At 49.2% G+C, this 21976-nt stretch overlaps 1 protein-coding gene across 2 annotated transcripts in view; it reads right to left on the bottom strand.

The window, feature by feature from the left end:
* Positions 1 to 21976, bottom strand: part of LOC115085852 (oocyte zinc finger protein XlCOF6-like) — a 393254-nt gene that overhangs the window by 314424 nt on the left and 56854 nt on the right. The window contains exon 4 of one of the 2 annotated variants that reach the window (XM_029592355.1): positions 6904 to 11190. The exons of the other annotated variant lie outside the window; for it this stretch is intronic. Coding sequence (XP_029448215.1) covers positions 8168 to 11190 — 3023 coding nt within the window. The 3' untranslated portion in view covers positions 6904 to 8167. Of the gene's footprint in view, positions 1 to 6903; positions 11191 to 21976 lie in introns of those variants that run through there. 2 annotated transcript variants of the gene reach the window in all.

Raw genomic sequence — 21976 nt, 5'->3', positions numbered from 1 at the left:
TCCTGCTTCCTGGTCTTTCCCACTCCATTCATCTCCCCCCATAATGCACCCCCATCTCCCAGGGAAACCCCACCTCCTCCGGCTGCACAGGAACCCCTGCTCCAGTGGTCCTTACTTGTTTGGGTGCCTCGTTCTTCTCTTTCTCGCTTGTCTTCCTGGCGTGTTTTGCATTGGTCTTTGGTACATTTACTGTGTTATTCTTTAATCATCTAGACCAAGGGTCGGGAACCAATGGCTCGCGAGCCAGATGTGGCTCTTTTGATGGCTGCATCTGGCTCGCAGACAAATCTTTAATAAAAAAAAGTAAAAATCTAATAAAACCCCCCACCCTCCTGATGCCCCCCAAGACCTCCAAAATTAATTTACTACAACCCCCCACCCTCTTGATCCCCCCCCCCAAGACCTGCCAAAAGTCCCTGGTGGTCCAGCGGGGGTCCAGGAGTGGTCCGGGAGCGATGGCTGCCAGTAGTCAAAATGGCGCCGACGGCCCTTTGCCCTCACTATGTCACTGGGGTCGACCAATGGCGGCAGTAGCCCCTGTGACATAGTGAGGGCAAAGGGCCGTCAGTTGCCAGTAATCAAAATGGCCCTTTTTTATTAAAGCCCTTTTTTATTAAAGATTTGTCTGGACCCCCGCTGGACCACCAGGGACTTTTGGCAGGTCTTGGGGGGGGGGGCAGGAGGGTGGGGGTTTGTAGTAAATTAATTTGGCAGGTCTTGGGGGGATCAGGAGAGTAGGGGGTTGTAGTAAATTAATTTGGTAGGTCTTGTATGGCTCTCACGGAATTACATTTTAAAATATGTGGTGTTCATGGCTCTCTCAGCCAAAAAGGTTCCCGACCCCTGATCTAGACAGTTCAGCACCTCCCCCAGGGACACTTCATCAGCTGCCTTCCCCACCCCCTCTGGCTGCTCCCGGGGGTCCTTGGGTTATGTTCTGGTATGGTTGTGAACCCTGGGTCGTAGTGAAAGCTGACTCCATCCACAGGGAGGAGCCCTGTGGGGACTCACTATGATAGGCGTGGTCTCAGCAGAGGACACTGAATAAATGAGACTTTAATGCAAAACATTTTTATTAAACAGAAGCAACTTGTTAGACAGAAAATAAACCCGAGATGCAGTGTTTCTAATACATCCCCAGTTAAGAGCGCACAATTCAGTATACAGCACTGTCTCCCATCCCCCTGTAACCCCCATTTTTGTTTATTCCCCCCATCCTACCCCACCCATGATATTCCCCCTACCCTCCATCACCTTGTCAACCCCACAGTTATAATTCTTACACTGTCCTCAGAGTTATCCAGCAGATTATCTACGAGCCATGGAGTACCATCATCCCACTGTCAATGGTCAGTCACTAAGTACCAGGCTTCGGGAACGATGTGGTAGTGCTTGCCAATAAGCATCCCATGTTTGTAGAAATCGACGACGGTGCTGCTGTGATGATTTTGAAGCCAAATTGTCCATTTGCATCATATGATGGAGATGAATGCGCCAAGTCCAAAAAGATGGGGGGAGTCAGCTCCCGCCAGTGAAGTTGAATAACCTTCTTCCCCACCACACAGGCTTTCTTGAGAAACAGACGTGGACCCATATCCCAAACAAGTGGCTGGGGAATGCAATCAAATAAGAGCATAATGTGGAGAGACTGGGAGGTGTACATCCGAAAGATGCCGCAAATAACCCACAATCTTCCCCCAGTAAATTTGGATGAGAGGGCAAGCCCAAAAAGCATGGGACAAGGTCCCTATGGAGAGTTGACAACGTGGGCAAGTTGCTGTCGGGACCAATTTAGCGTGGAAAGCTATTTGTGGGGAAACATACGCTCTCCTCAGGAATTTGAATTTTACCGCGGGCCCTAATTTCAATAAATTTACTGAATCGCACACACAGGAAAGCGGGCGCTCGCCCGATCTCCCGCGATTTTTACTGTATCGGCCTGACTGAAATCGTCCCAATTAACAGAGTTCCAACCTTTAGACTCATAAAGAGTAGAGTAATATTTGTGAAAAGACGCCAAGATGGCTGGAGTATTGTTAACCACCTGGCCCCCTGATGTCTTAATAGCCGGGATATGTCGGGAATCCCTGGCCGATTTAATCAAGTTAGCCAGCATTTTCCCTGACTTATTCCCGAACCTATATAGCTTGAACTGATAATACAGGATACTCTTTTTCGCCCGCTGGTGGTGTAAAAGGGAGTTAATCGCCGTTTGCAGAGAGACATAGGATTCTCTATGAAATTGTGACTGCGAGCCAAGCAAGTCTCGTTTAGCTTTCTGGAGTTGTGCACTGAGTAGCACCAGCCGCTTATCCTGGGATTTCCTCCTGTGGGCTAAATAAGAAATAATGATTCCCCTCAATACCACCTTAGCATTATGCCAAAACAAAATAGGATCCCCACTGTGTTGGGCATTCAGGGCTGCAAAATCCGCCCACTTCTCCTTCAAATACTCCTGAAAAGGAATGTCCTCTGCTAAAAAATAAGGATAGCGCCAGCGCCAAACCGAATGTTCAGTATGTGCCCGCTGTCAACTCCAACCAGATCGGGGCATGGTCGGAGAGAACAATATCCCCAATCCCGGCAGAGGAGACCTTGGAAAAGTAGTGCGCACTGACCAAAAAATAGATTGTGTCGCACGCGCCCTGGAGAGATGGGTAAAGTCCTTCTCCACGGGGTGAAGAGGTCGCCAAGAGTCGACTAAGTGCAAAGCGGTTTCCAAAAGACGGATCCCCTTGCTGGGGACACCGGTGTTGGAGGCCGCGGATAACCTATCCCACTCAGGGTCCCGTAGGGCATTGAAGTCCCCTCCAACCACCACCACTTGATCTATGTATGGAAGAAGCAATTTATGCAGCGCTTGGAAAAAGACGGCCTGGTGTGTGTTTGGGGCATAAGCATTGCATAGCACCATGGGGACTTGATTGAATTCTGCCACTAAAATCAGGTAACGACCTTGGGGGGGTCTTTAATTTCTGTAAGGACTTTGAGTGGAAGGTTCTTCCGAATTAATATGGTCACCCCTGCAGATCTAGAGTTAGCAGACGTGAAATGTACAGACCCCACCCAGCCCTGGCGTAATTTGGTGTGTTCAACATCAGTCAAGTGAGTTTCCTGAAGGAAAGCCAGGTCAGGGCCTGTAGGATTTTTGATCTTTTAATGGGGGAATTAATACCACAAACGTTCCATGAAAATAGAAAAGGGCCCCGACTAACCATCCACAAAGATTAACCGGGATAACTGACCAATACTCAGACACCTTAGGAAGAGGGATGGCCGTCCAAGCATGGACCACCCCTAGGAATTTTTGTCTCCAACAGCTCGAGTGAAGTAGACAGATCCTACACCAGACCTCCCCGCACCCCCCCCTGGTTGCCCCCATCCACCCTGACTCACACTAGAACCCTCCCCCCCTCCTCCCTTCCCGCTCCCCCACCTCCCCCTTCCCTTAAACTTATCATGTTAATCCTTTCCTAACAAGATCACAGAAGATGCTAGAGGCTCCATCGCCCCCCCTTCCCACAGTAAAAGAAACATCTCAGGTACACGTTAAGAAAAAGTGAAAAGTAAAGTATGAAACAGCATCACTCCATAAGGTTTCACTGACTCAGAACATATTTAACCAGAACATTTAGCGTCAAGTGTATGACAATGCATGGGGTCCTAACCTAGGGAAACTTCCAAACCGATCTAACATGTAGAGGAGGCACCGAACAGCCCCAATGACATTCAACCCCCAAATGCTCTAACTGAAAGCACACCAAGAGGACGGATCGAAAACAAAAAAGATAGAAACCAATGTCTTCTCCGGGCGGCAGTCCTGTAGAAATCAGAGAAGAGAACAAGAGAAACACCAGACTCTGGCTGAAGCCAGTGGGAACCATGTCACCTCTCCGGCGTGCACAGCGGGCCGATCCAGCGTTGCGATGTAAATCACGGAGCTCTCCTGCCTCCGCGAACCAACAGGGGCCGCCGGGTGTAGACCCGCGAACTTTGGCCGGGTAAATTAAAACGGCACGCTGCCCCTAGGTTGTGCAGCTAGACGCAGTAAGGAGACAGCACGCGTCGCTGAGCTGATAAAGCCGCCGAGAAGTCCTGGAAAACGATTGTCTTCCTATCTTCAAAAAGGGCTTCCCGCCTCGCACCGCCTGCATTAGTTCCGCTTTATGCGCGAAATGTAACATTTTCGCATTAATGACTCTGGGCCGGTCTTGCTGTGTTCGTTTCTGGCCCAACCGATGGGCGCGTTCAATCCGCAAAGGGCCGCGCGCCACTGAAAGACGCAGTTCCTGGGTCAGCCACGCTTCCACTATTTCGGGAAGGTCCCTTTCCTCCAGAGACTCAGGTAGCCCTACAAAACGGAGATTGGACCGTCGGGACCGGTTTTCCAGGTCTTCCAGCCGGTCGGTATGTTGTGCGATCGCCGTCTGCAATTTGGTGAGCTCAGACCGCGTGGTCTGGAGGCCATCTTCTGCATCTGATACCCTCTGTTCCAATTCGGTGAAACGCGTTTCGCAGCCTGCGATGGAAGTCGTGAGATCTAAAAGTTGGTTGGAGAGTTTTTTAAATTCGGCGGCCCTGATATCAGCCCAATTCGCCAGCACTGGAGAGTCAGTCACCCCGATATATTCATCGGACAACGTGTCCACAGGCCTCAATCTCTCCCTGTCTTTTTCTCTCTCTTTCTTTGCTGTCCGCGTAGACATTTCCAACAGCAATTACCTCTCTGAGGTTTCAGGAGCTTGATGCTGTTGTCCGGTCCCTTTATAAAAGTTTTGGCTACTATAGATGGGGCTGGATGGTTAAGCTGGGTGCCAGCAAGGGAGAGCTACATCCGCTCCCCTGCACAGCGTCACGTGATCCCCTCAAATGAGACTTTATTATACTGAAAAGTAGGTGAAGTGCCCAGTGACTGGAAGAAAAGCACAGTCCAGAGTAGAGAGATACCCAGTGATGATATCCCCGGTAGTGGCCCGTGGAGCGGGGTACGCTGGGGAATTCCTCCTGCAGATGGAACTCCTTGTAATGTAGATCCGGTAGTGGCCCGTGGAGCGGGGTACACCGAGAATCCACGCTGATGTTGGTAGGAGAGGTGCAGGAGGTCAGTAGAGCTGGGTAGATGACGGCTCCAACTCTGGGGTGTAGACTCGTGGAATAAGGTTTGCTGAGGCGAGGCACGGTAGTGGCCTGAGGCACAGGGTACACCGGAAGGTCCGTCAGCAAAGATGGTAGCAGAAGAGGAACGTACTCACAAGGCAGGTCAAGGCAGAGTCCCGAGCGTGAGTAGAAGGATTCTCCAGGCAGGAAGGCTCTCCGAGGAGCGGATAGCCAGGACGCAAGGCCCCCGAGGAGCGGGTACCTAAAGCGCCCGAGTACTGGAGGAAAGGCGTGAAGTCCAAGGTAGAGAACAGCGAAGCATCTCCAATGTAGAATGGAATTCAGCAGGAAGGAAGTCCTTGCTAACTCGTAGGAAGAACAGGCCGAACAGCTTAAGTACGCTGGCGGGGGACGTCACGCGGAGAGGACGCCCCCGAGGTTCCCGCCATGACGTGTACAAGAGAGGGTGTGCGCGCGTGCCCTAGGTTATCCCAGACTCAAGATGGCGGATGGGATTGCCCACGCCGTCCCGGGGATGCCAAGGAAGGCGGCATTTGCAGGCGGAGGTCGCCATTCGTCCGAGAATCGCTGGTGCAGGGAAAAAAAGAGGTGAGCATCAGAGGTTGCAGCCGTCTGCGACCGACGGGCACAACACCTTGTTTGGATGCCTCATTTCTTTCCTGTTGCCCCTTCTTACTGGACTATTTTGTACTGGTCTCCGGCACCTCCATGGTTTTCTTCTTTTCTCCCTTGAGAATTTGCTCTACATTTCTTTCTTTTACAGCTTCATCCATCAATTGTTTCAAGATGTTGTCACTTAAGTTTTTCTGGGTTGAGATCTAAGATTTTTATCCATTGCCTTTTGCAGCTTTTCCTTTGAAATGATTGTTCTTTCCTCATCTTCTGGCGGGCTCTCTTTCGGCCCGATTTTTAAAGAGCCACGCGGGTAAATTACGGGGGTTATATGCACATGGCTGGGCCCTGCGCACGCTGCGCACATTTTACAACAGGCCCCGTTACGCGCAGGAGTGCCGGACCCAAAGAAAGGGGTGGACAGCGGGCCAGGGCAGGGGAAGCGCCGGCAGGTGGAGATTATTCCTGCTCCAGAGCATCAAGGACTCAAAAAGAAATTGGGGGCTGGTTAGAGAAGGTTTAGGGGGCGGGGAGGAGAGGGGAGGAGGGAGGAAGGGTAGGGTTAGGGACTGGGAGGGAACTGGGGACTGGCCGATCGCGTCGCCGTGCGTGGGTTTTAAAATGCCTCCCTCCCCCCCCCCCTGCACGCGTGAGTCGCTCGCACATGCACGAGAAGATTTTAAAATCCAGCACGCATGTGCGCGTGGCCATCGGATTTTATAACATGTCGGCGCACGCACGTGCGACGTGCGGGTCTTAAAATCGACCCTTTGGAGTACCAGAAATAGCACTGCCTCATCTCCTATCTGTCTTCAGGGGTCCACTCGGTAGTAGATAACCCTCCTAATTTCTTCATCAGCTTCTGTGGTTTCTCGGCTGCTGCCGTGGGTCCATGAACAGCATCACCAATGGCCTACAGCTGCCCCAGGGACTTCATCTTTGCCTGAAGAGTCAGTCCTACCGCTGACACCATCATTAACCCTCGTGCTTAGACTAAGGAAGGGCCTTTTAAAACCTGGGAAACGTGCAGCCAGAATGAGTTTTTCTTTTTGCTTCAACAGAAGTAGTCACCTAGCTGAGATTTGGTTTAGGTCACCAGGTGAAGGGACTCAGCAAGACTTGGTGAGAGACACTCACTCCATCCGATTATTCTCTCGTCCCCCAGAACCTTACTTTTTTTTTTTTTTTGTTAAGGTTACCATTTTTTAATGAGAATAAAAGATGTATATTTCTTAAATAGCAGAATAAATTCAGTTAAAAGAAATTGCACGCTAACGATCTGCAGTGGCACAATATAATCAACAAAGGATACAGAAGCCTTATTTTAAATTACACAAAAGTTTCAACATGAGAATCCTGTTTTTAAAAATGTTCTACATATAAATGTTCTACAGATAAAAGGCCCCATTTGATGAGACACCCCCTTCTCTCGCTTTCTAGCATCTCCCAAACTCCAAATCTGAGAACGATTATGGTGAAGTTTCTAATATTCTATATTAAACGAACAAGCTAATACCCGCTTTTCACAAGATTAACCTCCGAGAAACTGCTCAGAGGCAGCTCTGTACATGTGTTGGCTTTTGCAGTCCTTAGCACGGGGCAGCCCAGCATTTCCTTGGCAGACATCAATGTTTGGGCAAGAGAAAGTGGAACACACGAAGAAAGCTTGTATCTGCGGCAAGATGCATTCCTCCGCCCCCTTTGAAGGACAGAAAAGGCAATGTAAACCTTGCAGCATAGGATGTGTCTCTACTGTGAAGTTTTTCAAACAGCAAGAAGGCAGCCAGCCAGCCTGCTCCCGAGTCCAGAGCAGCTCTTTAGCACAGGGTAAAGCACCTCTCTCTCTCTCACAGATGGACAGGACTGTATTTTTTTCTTAAAGGAGAAACTCTTAAGTGATGTTCTGCACAACGTCAGGATGGGTCGGGCACACACGCACACAGTGTCTCAGTGTTGGCAGAATGAAGTCCAGGCTGCTGGCTTCTCGGCATTGGTGTTCTAGTCAACACCAAGCAGAGCCGGGAGCAGATCCCCCCCTAAACTTTTTCCTCTCCACCAGCACAGCTGGGACCAGGGCTCCCTCCTCCCCAACCTATCAAAGCCAGCTCCAAATCCCCCCAGCCTCTTCACCAGAGCCAGCTCCAGATCCCTATTTCTTCATCAGCTGAGCTGCATCCAGAGACAAGCCTCATCTAAGACGTTTGCGCATCCTTCCAGAAGAGCAGACTTGGACGTGGTCCACCTGAAGCCGTGAACACGCTACTAAGTGTAAAATCTCCCGTCCAAGAAATCATCAAGTAATGCTGGTGAGATCATTTAAAAAGGAGAAAATATAAGGAAGTGTTTGATCTTTCTTTATTTGGCATCCAGAGCTTCTGAAGGGACCAGATTTGCCCAGTGTGCACCCTTCACTTTGCCGTTGTTCAGATGTCCCTTGTCAGTCCCTGTTGGTGTTATTGGCTGCAAAGGCATGCAAGTTTCCCATCTGGCTGAGACTACTTTGAATATGCGCAACATGGATCTCTACGTTATCCTGAAAGCAGCCAATATTGGAAGCATCTATCAAAGACTTGATCTCATTTACTGAACCTGTTAATGATTTGAGTTCAAACGAGTTTACGTCCCCTCCTTCCGCTAGACGCTTGATTTGCAAAAGTATTGCTGTAAGCCTAGAGACCAAATCGGTCAAGCTCTCGCTTTCGACGCAAGGCTTTCCCGAGACGTTTGTGTTTGCCTGCCGCACAAGTTTCTCAGCTTCCTCTTCACACTGGCGCTTCATGTCTGTGGGCTGAAGGCCTTGCTCTGGAGCAAGCTTATAACAGTACTGCTGAACTTGGTGTAAAAGTTTGTTCAGATCCTTGTTCATTTCTACCAAATCCAGAACAATGGTTGCATATCGCCTCTGGAACTCAATGCTAATGGGTATGGAATAGGATTTCAGTTTCTCTGCTTCTGTGTTCATCTCTCTCAGCTGCTCAATGTGCTCCTTTTTGATCATCAGGAGTTTGGATAATCTGATCACCTGGATAAGGAACTCTACTGGAAAATAAACTATTGTTTCTCTCTTAGCACTTGATATTTTATTTTTCCTGGGAAACTGTCCCAACAATGGTTTTGTAACTGATGACTGGGCTGCAGGTGTGTTATGCAATCGCGGAAGTATCCCGCAGTATCTGGAAGGCTGTTGTTTTTGTTCAAAGGCAGCAATTGGCATTGTATTATGAGGCTCAGTGCTAAGAACCTCATAACCTGGGATCGTATATGTCTCTCCTGAGTGGACACTTTGATGCATTTTCAGTTCAAATCTCCAAAGGAAGTTTTTATTACATTCAGTACAGCTGTATGTTTTCTCTCTTGCATGGGATATTTGGTGTCTTTTCAGAAAATATTCCTGACTAAAACATTTACCACACTCAGTACACATAAATGGTTTCTCTGCCGTGTGTGTTATTTGATGTGACTTCAGGTGAGATTTCCGACCAAAGCTTTTTTCACACTCAGTACATGCATGTGTTTTCTCTGCTGTGTGGACCCTTTCATGCGTTTTCAGTTCTGATCTGCATGTAAAGCTGCTATCACATTCAGTACAAGGGTATAGTTTCTCTGTGTGCATTATTTGGTGCATTTGTAGTAGAGGTTTCTCCTTGAAGCTTTTATCACACTCAGTACATGGATATAGTTTCCCTTCTGTGTGGATTATTTGGTGCTTTTTTAGAAAAGATTTCCGGCCATAGCTTTTACCACACTCAGTACATTTAAATGGTTTCTCGCCTGTGTGGGATATTTGGTGCATTTTCAGTGAAAATTTTTGTGGGAAACTCTTATCACACTCAGCACATTTAAATGGTTTCTCACCCGTGTGGGTTATTTGGTGCCTTTTCAGAAAAGCTTTCCACCTATAGCTTTTATTACACTCGGCACATTTAAATGGCTTCTCACCTGTGTGGGTTATTTGGTGCCTTTTCAGAAAAGCTTTCCACCCATAGCTTTTATCACACTCAGTACATTTAAATGGCTTCTCGCCGGTGTGGGTTATTTGGTGCATTTTCAGTGAAAATTTCTGCCGAAAGGTTTTATCACACTCAGTGCATTTAAATGGTTTCTCACCGGTGTGGGTTATTTGGTGCATTTTCAGTGAACATTTCTGCCGAAAGCTTTTATCACACACAGTGCATTTAAATGGTTTCTCTCCCTTGTGGATTATTTTGTGCTTTCTCAGTGAAATTTTCTTCCGAAAGCTTTTATTACACTCTGTGCATGTAACTGGTTTCTCTGTCATGTGGACCCTTAGATGTGTTTTCAGTTCTGATTTAGAAGCAAATCTGTTTCCACACTCAGTACAAATGTAGGGTTTTTCTCCTGTGTGTGTTATTTTGTGCATTTTCAGTAGAGATTTTCCCTGGAAACTTTTATCACACTTTCTACATGTGTACAGTTTCTCTCTGGTGTGTACCCTTTGATGCTTTTTCAGTTCTGATTGCCATAGGAAGCTTTGATCACACTCAGTGCATGTATATGGTTTCTCTCCTGTATGGATTATTCGGTGCCTTTTCAGATGAGATTTTTGCCTGAAGCTTTTTTCACACTCGGTACATGGAAATGGCTTCTCTCCCGTATGGGTGAGCTGGTGCCTTTTCAGATGAGATTTTTCCCTGAAGCCTTTATCACACTCTGTACATGTAAAGGGTTTCTCTTCCCGCTGAATTATTTGGTGTTTTATCAGTAGAGATTTTTGTTTAAAACTTTTATCACACTCAGTAGGTATGTATGGTTTTTCTACAGTGTGAATTATTTGATGCTTTTTCAGTTGATATTTATACTTGAAGCTTTTATCACACTCAGTGCAGAGAAATGATTTCTTTCCCATGTGGATTATTTGGTGTGCGCTCAGTTCTGATCGCCAGCGAAAGCATTTATCACACTCACTACAGGTAAATGGTTTTTCTTTTGTGTGGATTCTTTTATGCTTTTTCAGATCACAATGATCAATGAAGCTCTTATTGCACTCAGTATGTTCAAATGATTTTTCTCCTGTGGGACTCTTTTGCTGGTTTTCCAGTTGTGATAGACAAATTAAGCTTTTATTGCATTCACTAGAAGGAAATGGTTTCTCTCTTATATGATTCCTCTGCTGAGCTTTTAATATTACTTTACTTGTAAAACTTTTTCCACATTCGCTGGATGAAAAGGGTCTCGCCCCAGGATGCACTCTCAGGAGTTGTGTGAGAGATTGATTGCACCTGATGCTTTCCCCACAGCGAGTCAAATTCTCAGCAGAGTCTCCTGCTGGGTTTCTTGGACTCTCCTCTGGTTTACAAAGAGTCCAGCTGTTTTTCTCCCAGTCACAACATGGGCACATATCCCTTCTCTGGACCTGCGATACAGTTTCACTCACTTCCAGATGTTCTGTGGATTCCTTAGGATGCGTCTCCTCCTTTCTTTTCTTGAACTCATCAAATTCTGGATAAGAAAATAAAGGACAGACATTACTTGATGTGAGAGTGTGACAGCAGTCAGGGTTTTCTCAGTATTAACACCTCAAAGGGAACAGGAGTGTAAAACAGCCACGTCACCTCCTCTCTGCAGCATTCTGGGATGAACTAGACCAGTGTTTTGGACAGGCTGTATAAGCTTGTCTTGGACAGCCGATGATAACTCGGGGTTAGCGCGGGAAGGAGCGAGGAGCTGAAGGGGGAGGGAGGGGGGGAAGGAGGGTAAAGGAGGAATAGAAGGAACCTGAGCAGGCTAGGGAGCATGGGAAAGGGTCAAAAGTGTGGGGGTTTGAATTGGGGTGTTGTGATTGGCAGTAGGAAAGGGAATGATGCAACAGCAGCTTGGCGCCATTTGAGTCGGGACGGCGTGGCGAGAGGGCGCCTGGGGGCTCGCGATCCGGAGCTGGAGACACTTAGGTGTACGTATCCGTTGTTATAAAAAGAAAAACCATTCAACAATACACAGTTTACTTAAGGGTAAGGCTAATCTTAAGTAGATCAGACTTCCGCAGTTCAGGGACTGGCAGCGGCTACCAGTGCGTTAATGGTTTCCTCAGATGCTCGTTTTGCGAGGGTGTTTCGGTTCAGATTTACCTCATTTTTGCTCTCTGACCCCATTATTCTAGGTAGTTCCGCGCTAGGGGTAGCACAGGACGTCCGGTGGGCCTGATGATGCGGAAAGGCAGGGAGCGAGTAGTGCGTGCGGCCCTCTGTCCGTCCAGACCTCCAGTCAGCAGGGAGATGGCAGCGCATAGCATCGCGGGGCCGGCACCCATGGCAGTGCGGCCTAGCGGGTTGGGAGCTAATGTTTCCGAGGCTAGCTCGGGGGAACACAGGCCAGAGGCAGGCCCGGACGCAGCGTCGGGGGGGAGGGGTAGAAGTTGGCAGGGAGGATTTCTTGCCATTATATTTGTCCACGAATGTGTCGGGTTTGGAATTCAGTTCTCCGCCTAGGCCATCTTACGGGGAGGGTGCAAAGGGGATGTCAAGGAGGTCTGGTTTTAACTGGGAACATAAAGGGGATAGAAGTTTCTCTGTGGGAAGAGGGAAAGGCACAGGTGATGGGCTCGGGGTGGGGGGGGGTGTCAATGAGGAGCGAGAGGGAGAAGTCACAGGGAGGCAGGGGATTCGGGGATGGGCGGCAGGCAGATATCAGTATGCAGACAGGGGGAGGGGCAGTTCCAGGAGCTGGATACGACCAGAGGAGGCCTGGGGCAATCGGGAGGAGGCGGGCGCCAAGAGGTGGACCCTCGGTCGGGCGAGGGACGAGTGCCGCAAAACGAGGTCCTCATGCTGGCAGAGAGTGTTTTCCCCGACAGGGACACGATTCAAGGGCCACATGTAAGGGAAGAAGGTAGGTATACAGGAAAACAGCCTCGCGGAGGCACATCTTGCTGGTGAATGGAGCAGACAGCATGGTTTTGGGGGATGGCCCACATGGTAGAAGGACAAGGGAAGGGCGAGGGGGTGGGTGGGAGGAAAGTGCGGGAGGGAGTGGCAGGAGAGGGCGACAGAAGCATGAAGCTGAAGGACAGGAAGGAAAAGGGTATGCCATGGCGAGGTTTCTGCGGACTGTGCGTTATGTATTCACAGATGAGGAAGCTATGGCAGCACCGTCCCCATCTCGGCACGAAGCGTGGAGAAGTAGAGCCCAGCTGATCCCGCCAGAGAGTCAGCGGGCTTCTGGTACACCGGGCGGCGGAGGCAGGGTGGTATCCGAAGGAATGCCGGGAGAGAGAGGTGGCGCGGGTGAGCTGCAAGGGTCAGTGGAGACCCAAGAAGGGCGCGGCGCTCATAAGAGGAAACGAAGGCAGAGGTCAGCGGGGCACACAGCACCAGTCCGACATCGTCTTCTTCTTCATCATCTTCCTGCGAGTCGGAGAGTAAGGCGATCCAAGGGGGGGGGGGGGGCCGCGACAGGATATGGGGCATCCGGCCTTGGCACCCTTGACAGAATTATGGGAGGGGGGTCCCACATAAATTGAGGAGGAAAATTCGTAAGAGGAAATACATTAATATTTTCCGATTATTGGAAGGTAGGGGAGGGGGGGGGGGGGGGGGGGCAAGAGCGATAGAAAGAAAAGTAAGAAAAAAGGGGAAAAGGCTTCTAAAGGGATTAAGGGTCTAAGAACATTATTTAACTGGGTGTGGTGTTTTTTCCGCTTGGCCAGCGGTGTGGGGCATTTCCAGCCGGATCAGTACGGTGCGTGGTTGGCGTACGGGGATAGCATATTAGGGGCGTGTACGGATTATGAAGGCTGGGCCTGGCTCAACGACGACGTGGAAATTTAGGGACAAGATGGCAGGGAACCGATTTATGTCTCGGGGGACACAAGACCTTAACTTGTGGTTAACCCAAATGACGAATCAGAGCGCGGGAAATCGGAAACGCGGAGCGAGTGGGGTCGCGGCGTTGGGTGCGGGCAATAATTCCTTTCGGGCCAGCGGGACTGTCGGGGAAAGGGACGGCAGGAGGAAAAGGTGTGGCCAGGAGCGGGGACGTTTGTTGGAGATTTAATAAAGTCACGTCTCTCTTCCCGGACTGCAAATTTCGGCACACCTGCGCTAATTGCAATGGGGCCCACTGAGCTTCCAAGTGCCCGCAAGGCGTCGCCCCTCTGCGGTTAAAGGAGGAAAAGTCGTGAGTTGTGGAGGCCGGCGGGCTCGCCGGTGAGGTCTGCAGCCGTGACTCCAAATTTACCCAGATCGTAAGGCGGCGCCAGTTGCTTTTTTGGGGTTTCAAGGAGGGTCTCCAAATCCCTTCTGAAGGTCCTGGGGGATGGGGGAAGGGGTGCGGAACGTGAAATCGGTGGGTCAATTGGCGGAGGTGGTACGAGGCAAATTAGAAGTGGAGTTGCGCTTAGGGGGGATCGCGGGCCCATTCGATGGGCCTCCGTTTCACCGGATGCATCTGTCTCCGTGGGCCGTCATTCCGAAGAAAGCAGTCGGGAAGTACAGGTTGATCCTTAATTTGTCTTCTCTGAAAGGATCATCGGCGAACGAATACATCCCGCAGGAGAAATGTACTGTCCGCCATGCTTCGTTCGATGAAGCATTGGCACTGGTACGGCAGGTGGGGAGGGGGGCCTTTTGCTGGCTAAGGCCAACAGCGAATCGGCTTTTAGATTATTACCAATTCACCCGTGCAGCTTGCCTTTATTAGGATTTTCTTTTGACGGGAGTTATTTCGTTGATAGGTGTTTGCCCATGGGATGCGCCATTTCTTGCGCATATTTTGAAGCATTTAGTTCCTTTTTGCAGTGGGTAACAGAAAGGTATTCCGGAGCACATCAGATGTTACATTACCTGGACGATCTTTTGTTTGTGGGAGAGAAGAAGTCCGAGTTGGCTCAACAGCTGGGGGTTCCAATAGGGAAAGACAAGATGGAAGGTCCGGCTACTAAGTTGACCTTCCTGGGGATTGAATTGGATTCCGATAGGATGATTTCCCAAAGACAAGGTGGTGAAATTGCGGGATGTGGTAGGTGAGGTTAGGAGTGCGAGGAAGGTGACTCTAAAGAAAATGCAGTCGTTGATCGGGTCTTTGAATTTCGCGTGGCGCGAGATACCCATGGGGAGGGCATTCATTGTCATCAGCCTCTACGGGAATCAAGGCGAGTCATCATCACATACGGGTGACCCGGTCCATTAGGGAAGAGCTAGGGGTGTGGGAAATCGTTTTGCAGTCCTTCAGTAATGTGAAGTTGATCCCAGAGTTGGAGGTAGGGAATCGGGACATAGAGTTGTTCTCGGATGCAGCGGGGAGTTTTCTTTAGGGGTCAGTGGTGTGCACAACCGTGGCCTAGGGACTGGGTGGATAAGGGTTGGACGAAGAATGTCACCTTTTTGGAATTATTCCCTATAGTATAGCAGTAGTGATTTGGGGAGAGCAATTAGCAAACCAGAGAGTGGTATTTTGGGGTGACAATTTAGGGGTGGTTCAGGTAATTAATAAGTTGACGGCGCGATGTTTGAGGGTCTCCAGGTTGCTTCGGGTATTAATCGCGAATTGTTTAAGTAGCAATATAAGTATTAGGGCCAAGCATGTTCCGGGTGTGCAGAGCCTCATCGCTGATGCTTTGTCTCGTTTCCAATGGAAGGTTTTTCAGGAGCTGGCACCACATTTATTTTATTTATTTATTTAACAACTTTTAATATACCGACGTTCGTATAGCACATCACGCCGGTTTACAAGTACTCAATTAAAGGAGGAAATTACAATAAACAGGGGGCAGGGGATGGGAGCAGGCCAGAAAAAAGGGGGGGGGGGGTAAGGGAGACAGGAGAAGAGAGGGAAAGATAGGTAGCGTGAGAGAGAGTAAAGAACAACCGTCAAAATAAGAAATAGGAGGAACTTATTTACAGAAGGAGCTATATACAGTAGTTACAATTAGGATAAGATTAATTACATTGGACACAATGCGCAATTTTGTAATTTGCAGAACGAGGGCGGGCAAAGGAAGGGTGATGAGGAAGTGCGGTAAGAGGGGGGGAAAGGGCGGGCAGGGTGAGAGGGATTGAGGCTGAGGGACTGTATGAGAGGATCTAGGTAGGTGTGTCTAGGTTTGATTGTGTCTGGATAGGCCTTTCTGAAAAGCCACGTTTTTATGCCTTTTTGAAGGTGGCCAGGCAGGGTTCAGGCGGAGAAAGGTGGGGAGGGTGTTCCAGAGTGAAGGGCCTGCTATGGTAAAGGCCCTTTCTCTCGTGGAGGTGAGATGAGCAATTTTGAGGGGAGGGAGTATGAAGGATACCTGCGTGGGAGGATCTGGTAGGACGATTGGTTATACGGAAGTGCGGCGAGTCCTTGAGCCAGGGGTTGGATTTGTAGAGGAGGTTGTGTTGTATAGTGAGGGTTTTATACTGTATACGGAAAGAGATGGGTAACCAGTGGAGGTCCTTAAGTATGGGGGTGATGTGGTCTCTTTTTCGGGTGTTCGTTAAGATTCTCGCCATGGCGTTTTGCAGGATTTGTAGGGGTTTGATGGTCGACTCTGGAAGGCCAATGAGGAGGGAATTGCAGTAATCCACTTTGGAGAGGAGAGTGGTCTGCAAGACTAGACGGAAATCTTGTGTGTGGAGCAGTGGTTTTAGCTTTTTATGATGTGGAGTTTTGTAAAAGCCTCCCTTAAGAAGGGATTTAATGTGAGCTTTGAAATCGAGGTGCTGGTCAAGTTCGATACCGAGGTCTCTGACAGTAGGTGATGAGACGTGGGGAGAGGATGGGATATTGGGGAGTGATAGTTCAGGTTGATTAGATATTATGAGTATCTCAGTTTTAGAAGCATTAAGGGCAAGGTGGAGGTTGGATAGGAGTGAATTGATGGATGTAAGATGGGAGTCCCATAGTTGGAGGGTTTCTTTTAGTGTATTTTGGATAGGGATGAGGATTTGAACGTCATCGGCATATAGGAAAAAGTTCAATCCTAGGTCAGAGAGCAGGTGGCACAGGGGCAGTAAGTAAATATTGAAAAGGGTAGAAGAGAGTGAGGACCCCTGAGGAACTCCTTGTGTGAGGGAGATGTGAGAAGATTCAGCTTTGTCAATTTTTACTATGTATTCTCTATTAGCGAGGTATGAGGAGAACCAGGATAATGCAGTGCCTGCGATACCTATTTCTGCTAGTAGTGAAAGTAGGATTTGGTGATTGACTGTATCGAAGGCAGCTGAAATATCAAGGATAGCGAGGAGAAAGGATGTCCCTTGGCCCATACCTATGTGGATGGTGTTGGTGATTGCGAGCAGGAGATTTTCAGTGTTACGCTCCTTACGGAACCCAAATTGGGATGGATGTAAGATGTGGTGGTCCTCGAGGAAGTCAGAAACTTGGGAATTGACTACCTTCTCAAGTACTTTGGCGATGAGGGGGAGGTTGGATATAGGACGATAGTTTGCTGGGTCAGAGGGGTTAAGGGAGGGTTTTTTGAGGAGGGGTTTGACAACAGCAATTTTGAGTGGGTCTGGGACTTTGCCAGATGCTAATGAACAATTTATTATGTCAGCTAGGGATTTAGCAATGGAGGTGGGAATGGAGAGGAGGGTTTTTGTGGGGATTGTGTCTGCTATATGGATGCTGGTTTTATCTTTTTTAGGATAGAAACTATTTCTGAGGTGGATGTGAGGTCTAGTGATTTCAGCACGGGGCCATTATGGATAGGGAGCAGTGGGGTAGGGATGGGCGTAGGGAGGAAGCGCTTGATGATGTTTGCAATTTTGTTGTGGAAATACTTTGCGAGCTCTTCACATTTTTCCATGGGGTTGCTTTCTTGGGATGTGGGACGGGAGGGCTTTGTGAGGTCAGCAACATAGGAAAAGAGGGCACTTGAGTTGAATTGATAGTCATGGATTCTAGCTGAGTAGAAGTCACGTTTGGCTTTGAGGGTGGCTAGACGGTAGTTGTGTAGGGTCTGTTTGTATTTTGTAATGTGTGTTGTGTGGGTAGTCGACGCCAGATGCGCTCCTTTGATCTGAGGGTCTGCTTAAGTGTTTTTAGATCATTGTTGTACCATGGTTTCTTATCTTTCTGAGGGGGGATTTCTTTGTGGATCAGAGGGCATAGTTCCTCGGCTATAGAAGAGGTGATGTTATTCCAAGAGTGAAGGGCTGCATCCGGACTTGAAAGGTCTAGGGTCTTGGTGGCTGTTTCGATCGCTAGGGAAATGGCCTCGGGGGGGCAGGGTTTACGGAAGGTGATCGTTTTTTTTTTGTGTGTGTGGTGTACAGGGGAGGGTGTTGAGTGTGCAAGTGGTATTAATGATATAGTGGTCGGACCAAGGGACAGGAGTAGCTATAGGGGAGTTGGGTACTGAGATGTGGGAGTTGACAAAGATGAGGTCAAGGGTGTGACCTGCTTTGTGTGTCGGGGTAGTGATAGTCTGTTTGAATCCTAGTGCTGAGAGGGAGACCAGGAGGGCTTCACAGGCAGAGGATTTAGGGTTAGCGTCCATATGGAGGTTGAAGTCTCCGAGGATAATTGCAGGGATGTCAGGCTTGGTGTTGTCTACAAGGAACTCAATAAGGGGAGAGGGGTCATGCTCCAGGAGGCCAGGGGGGGCATAGATGAGGCAGATTTGTAGGGAGGTGGATTTAAATAACCCGATTTCCAGTCTGGGAGGGGGGGAGGTGGGTAGAAGTTTAAGGTTGAGGTGTTTTTTTGTGGCCAGGAGTAGCCCTCCACCTCGTTTCTTAGGTCTGGGGATAGAGACAATGTCATAGGTTTGGTGGGGTAACTGGTTAAGGAAGACATGGTCTGAATCTTTTAGCCATGATTCAGTAATGGCGCATATGTCGGGATTGTTATCAGAGAGCAGGTCGTGGAGGATGGGAGCTTTTTTGAGTATAGATTGTACATTGATTAAGGTAATAGCTAGAGTTGAAAGACCTAGAAATTGGGTGAAGGGGGAGATCATGATTGGAATTAATGATTTCCGAGAGATAGGGGGGTGTGTATGTAAGGGGTAGGTTTTACGCAGGTGGGGGTGGTAAGAAATAGGAATGGGAAGATGGCACATAGCACATATAATGGAGACATGCGAAGACATGCGAAGGAATCACCGGAGAAGTTCCCGGAAGACTTGTGGAATCTTGGACGGACGAAGAATGGAGTTTGATCCAGCGGTCCATGGCGCCGGCTACATGGGCGGCAAATACAGCGGGCAGGGCAACTGTGTCGGTTTTTTTTTTATAGTCCTTGGGGTGGCATTCGGGGCCTGTTTCGGAAGAGAGTTTAGTGCGAAATATTTTACGGGCCAGAAGATTAGGGTATTCGGCGGGATTTGCCTTTTTCCAGAAATTGCAAGGATGGGGGCAACCCGCTGTGTAGTTTCTGGATAAAGCGGGTTCTTGGGGGGGTGGCAGAGGGATAGCCAAGGCGAGGGAGATTTACGAAGACCGATCAGGTATATGGATTTGATTCAGTTAACAAGTCACGTGTCGGCAGTAGGTTGGTCCGATTATGAGGTGCTGTTGTTCAGTACAGCGTTTTCATTGGCTTTTTTCGGGGCCCATGAGGATCAGTGAATTGGTAGCGAAATCAAAGGGGGATTGCTCGGATCAGGGGCTCTTGGTCCGGAATGTTAAGCTGGATATGGCAGTGGTTGAGTTGTTTTTACCGAAAATTAAAACGGACCAGAAAAGGAAAGGGCAAATCATCACGTTCCTACCAGCGGAAAATGCGGAGGTTTGTCCAGTGCGGTTAACCAAGCTATTTATGAGGGTTAGGCTAGGAACGGACAGCCGTTAGTTAGGTTTCAATTCACAAGGGTGTTGCACCAGGTTGTTAAGACAGGGAGGGTGGAACGCAAAGTTTTGCCACTCGCATTCCTTTCAAATTGAGGCAGCAATGTCTGCGGTGGAAGGGAGAATATGGGGAGCTGGCATTCAAGTTATAGGCAGTTGGAAATCAAATGCATTTTTAACATACATCAGGACATAAAAAAAAAAAAAGACAAAGAAAAGGAAAAGAGAGGGGGTCGCAGAAGGAACAAGTCGTATTTCTGAGGTACGAGGGGGCAGGGGGGTGCAGAAGAACACTTAATGACACCATCTTGTTTTATGACAGAGATACTCAGGGTGGTGCGCAGAACAGGGTGCGTCTGGTTTGTGGGCCACTCGTTCGTCCACCGGGCGCAGCGGCGAGCATTGAGGCGGCCCTATGGGGAGCACTTGGATCTGGACCGGAGGCAGTGGAGCGTGTCCCGGTTCAGCAAGAGGGGACCGCTGTGGGCCAAACTCTGGCCATTCCTGTGGGAACGAGCAGAACCGCGGGGCGTGTCGGGTGTCTTGCTCATTCATCTTGGGGGAAACGACGTGGGGGGAAAAAGCCGTGCCGGGAACTGATCACTTGGATCAAGAAGGACCTTTCGCAAATTGGGATTCGATGGCTGCGGGTGCTGCTGGGATGGTCCGATATCATTGTCAGGCTTCGCTGCTATGGAAAGCGGGGGTAACGAAAATGAATCGGCAGTTGGGTAAATGGGTGACCGGAGAGGGAGGTTTTTGGGTGAGACATAGATGGGCGTGGGGGGCGGAGGCCGGATTGTTTCAGGGGGATGGTATCCATCTATCAGATGTTGGCATGGACTTATTTCATAATTCCCTTCAGGACAATCTGGAGGTGGCGCGGTTAGGAGGTTTGAGGCCGCAGTGGGGGGGAACAAGAACTGGGTAAACAGTTTCTTGTCTGTGGTGGTAAACCCGAGCCCTAGTTACTATGTAATGCCTTTTGGCAATTTTCATGTTCTGTTTCAATGTAAACCGATGTGATCTTTATTTCATATAGGAACACCGGTATATAAAAATCTAAAAATAAATAAATAAATAGTTACTATGGAAGAATTTGTAAGGTTAAAAGGGGGGGGGGGGGAATGAGGGGGGACAACTCGTGCAGTTTTGGGGGGGGGGTTGCTGCACAAGAAGGCCTGCGAGCTTGGGGGCCATAGCTCAGGGCCAGGGCTTGCTGGTGTGAGGTGGGGCGAGGGGTAGAGCCAGAAAAGGAAGGGGGGGATGAGGGGAAGAGAATGGGGGATGGAGAGTTGGTGATTAAAAGTTATAATGTTATAAGGGGCTCAGGTTTATGGATTAAACTGCGGCCAATGGGAGGGCGAGAAAAGAGGAGAGTGAGAGAAAGCAGCCGCTATCCATCTTGCTGGAATCCGGGGGTAAGGACTTGCTCCGACGGCCAGCTGAACGGTCTGTGACGCCGGAGAGCGAGGCAGGAGGCAGGATCGGAAGAGGCCATAACAGCAGCCACCCAGCACTCCCAAACCCGAGGGCAAGAAAGGAGGAGAGTGAAAGCAGCCGCTATCCACCTTGCTGTAATCCAGGGGTAAGGACTTGCTCCGACGGCCAGCTGAACGGTCTGTGACGCCGGAGGGCGAGGCAGGAGGCGGGACCGGAAGCGGCCATAACAGCGGCCGGCTTGAGGTGCACAGCAGACCCGGCGCACCGCTGAAGCCGCGCGCGCTCAAGGGGCTCGCGGAGTCAACGGGCTTTGCCGGCCTTCGCCGGATTCGCCCGAATTCGTCAGCAGACCCAAGTAAGACTTCTTTCAATTCCCTCTACTCGGGGTCATCAAGTTTTATAAGAATCTAGCATTTTTGAGAGGAAGTTTGATTTCTTCTTGTACTTTGTGGTTGAACCATTATGCCTCCAAAACGGAAGGGGAGGGTTAGAGTGTTCCCCTCTCTTCCAGTATTATCTCCTTTACAACAAGAAATCACTAACTTCATGATCTCACCCATACCGCAAATTAAAGGTGCTGAAGATCCTGATGAGCTAGGTCAGGGAGGACCTCCTGAGCCTGCAGAGGAGGCTTCCTTAAGCCCTAATACCGGGCTACCGCCAGTACACAGGATGAGGGAAGGCCCTCCTGAATACGCTGTGAATGAGATCCGAGACTCTGGACTAATTGCGGGAATTGTCCAATCCCGCAAAGATAGTCCGGATGAGAAGGGAGTTAACCTAGCTACCTCCTTAATTTCAGAAGGGGGAGCGGGGGGAAACGTCCCAGGCAAGTCCCTTGGTTGGGGAAGAAGATCCTTCGCCAAGTGGAAAGCTGACTGGAATGCTAACCCGTCCTGCCCTGGTAACTATGGACACTTTGTGGGATATGATGGCAGGCATGACGATACATATTCAAAATCCGGAAAGAAAAGTGGATTTGATGCATGAAAAAAAATCTACGAGAATTTCTTATAACGCAGAAACAGATTAAAGAATCCAATGACAGGATTAAACATCTTGAAATGCAGGAGAGG

Source organism: Rhinatrema bivittatum, chromosome 2 (genome assembly GCF_901001135.1).
Source record: "Rhinatrema bivittatum chromosome 2, aRhiBiv1.1, whole genome shotgun sequence".
NCBI lineage: Eukaryota > Metazoa > Chordata > Amphibia > Gymnophiona > Rhinatrematidae > Rhinatrema > Rhinatrema bivittatum.
Note: the sequence above shows the minus strand (reverse complement) of the source record. Positions and strands in the feature narration are given on the sequence as shown.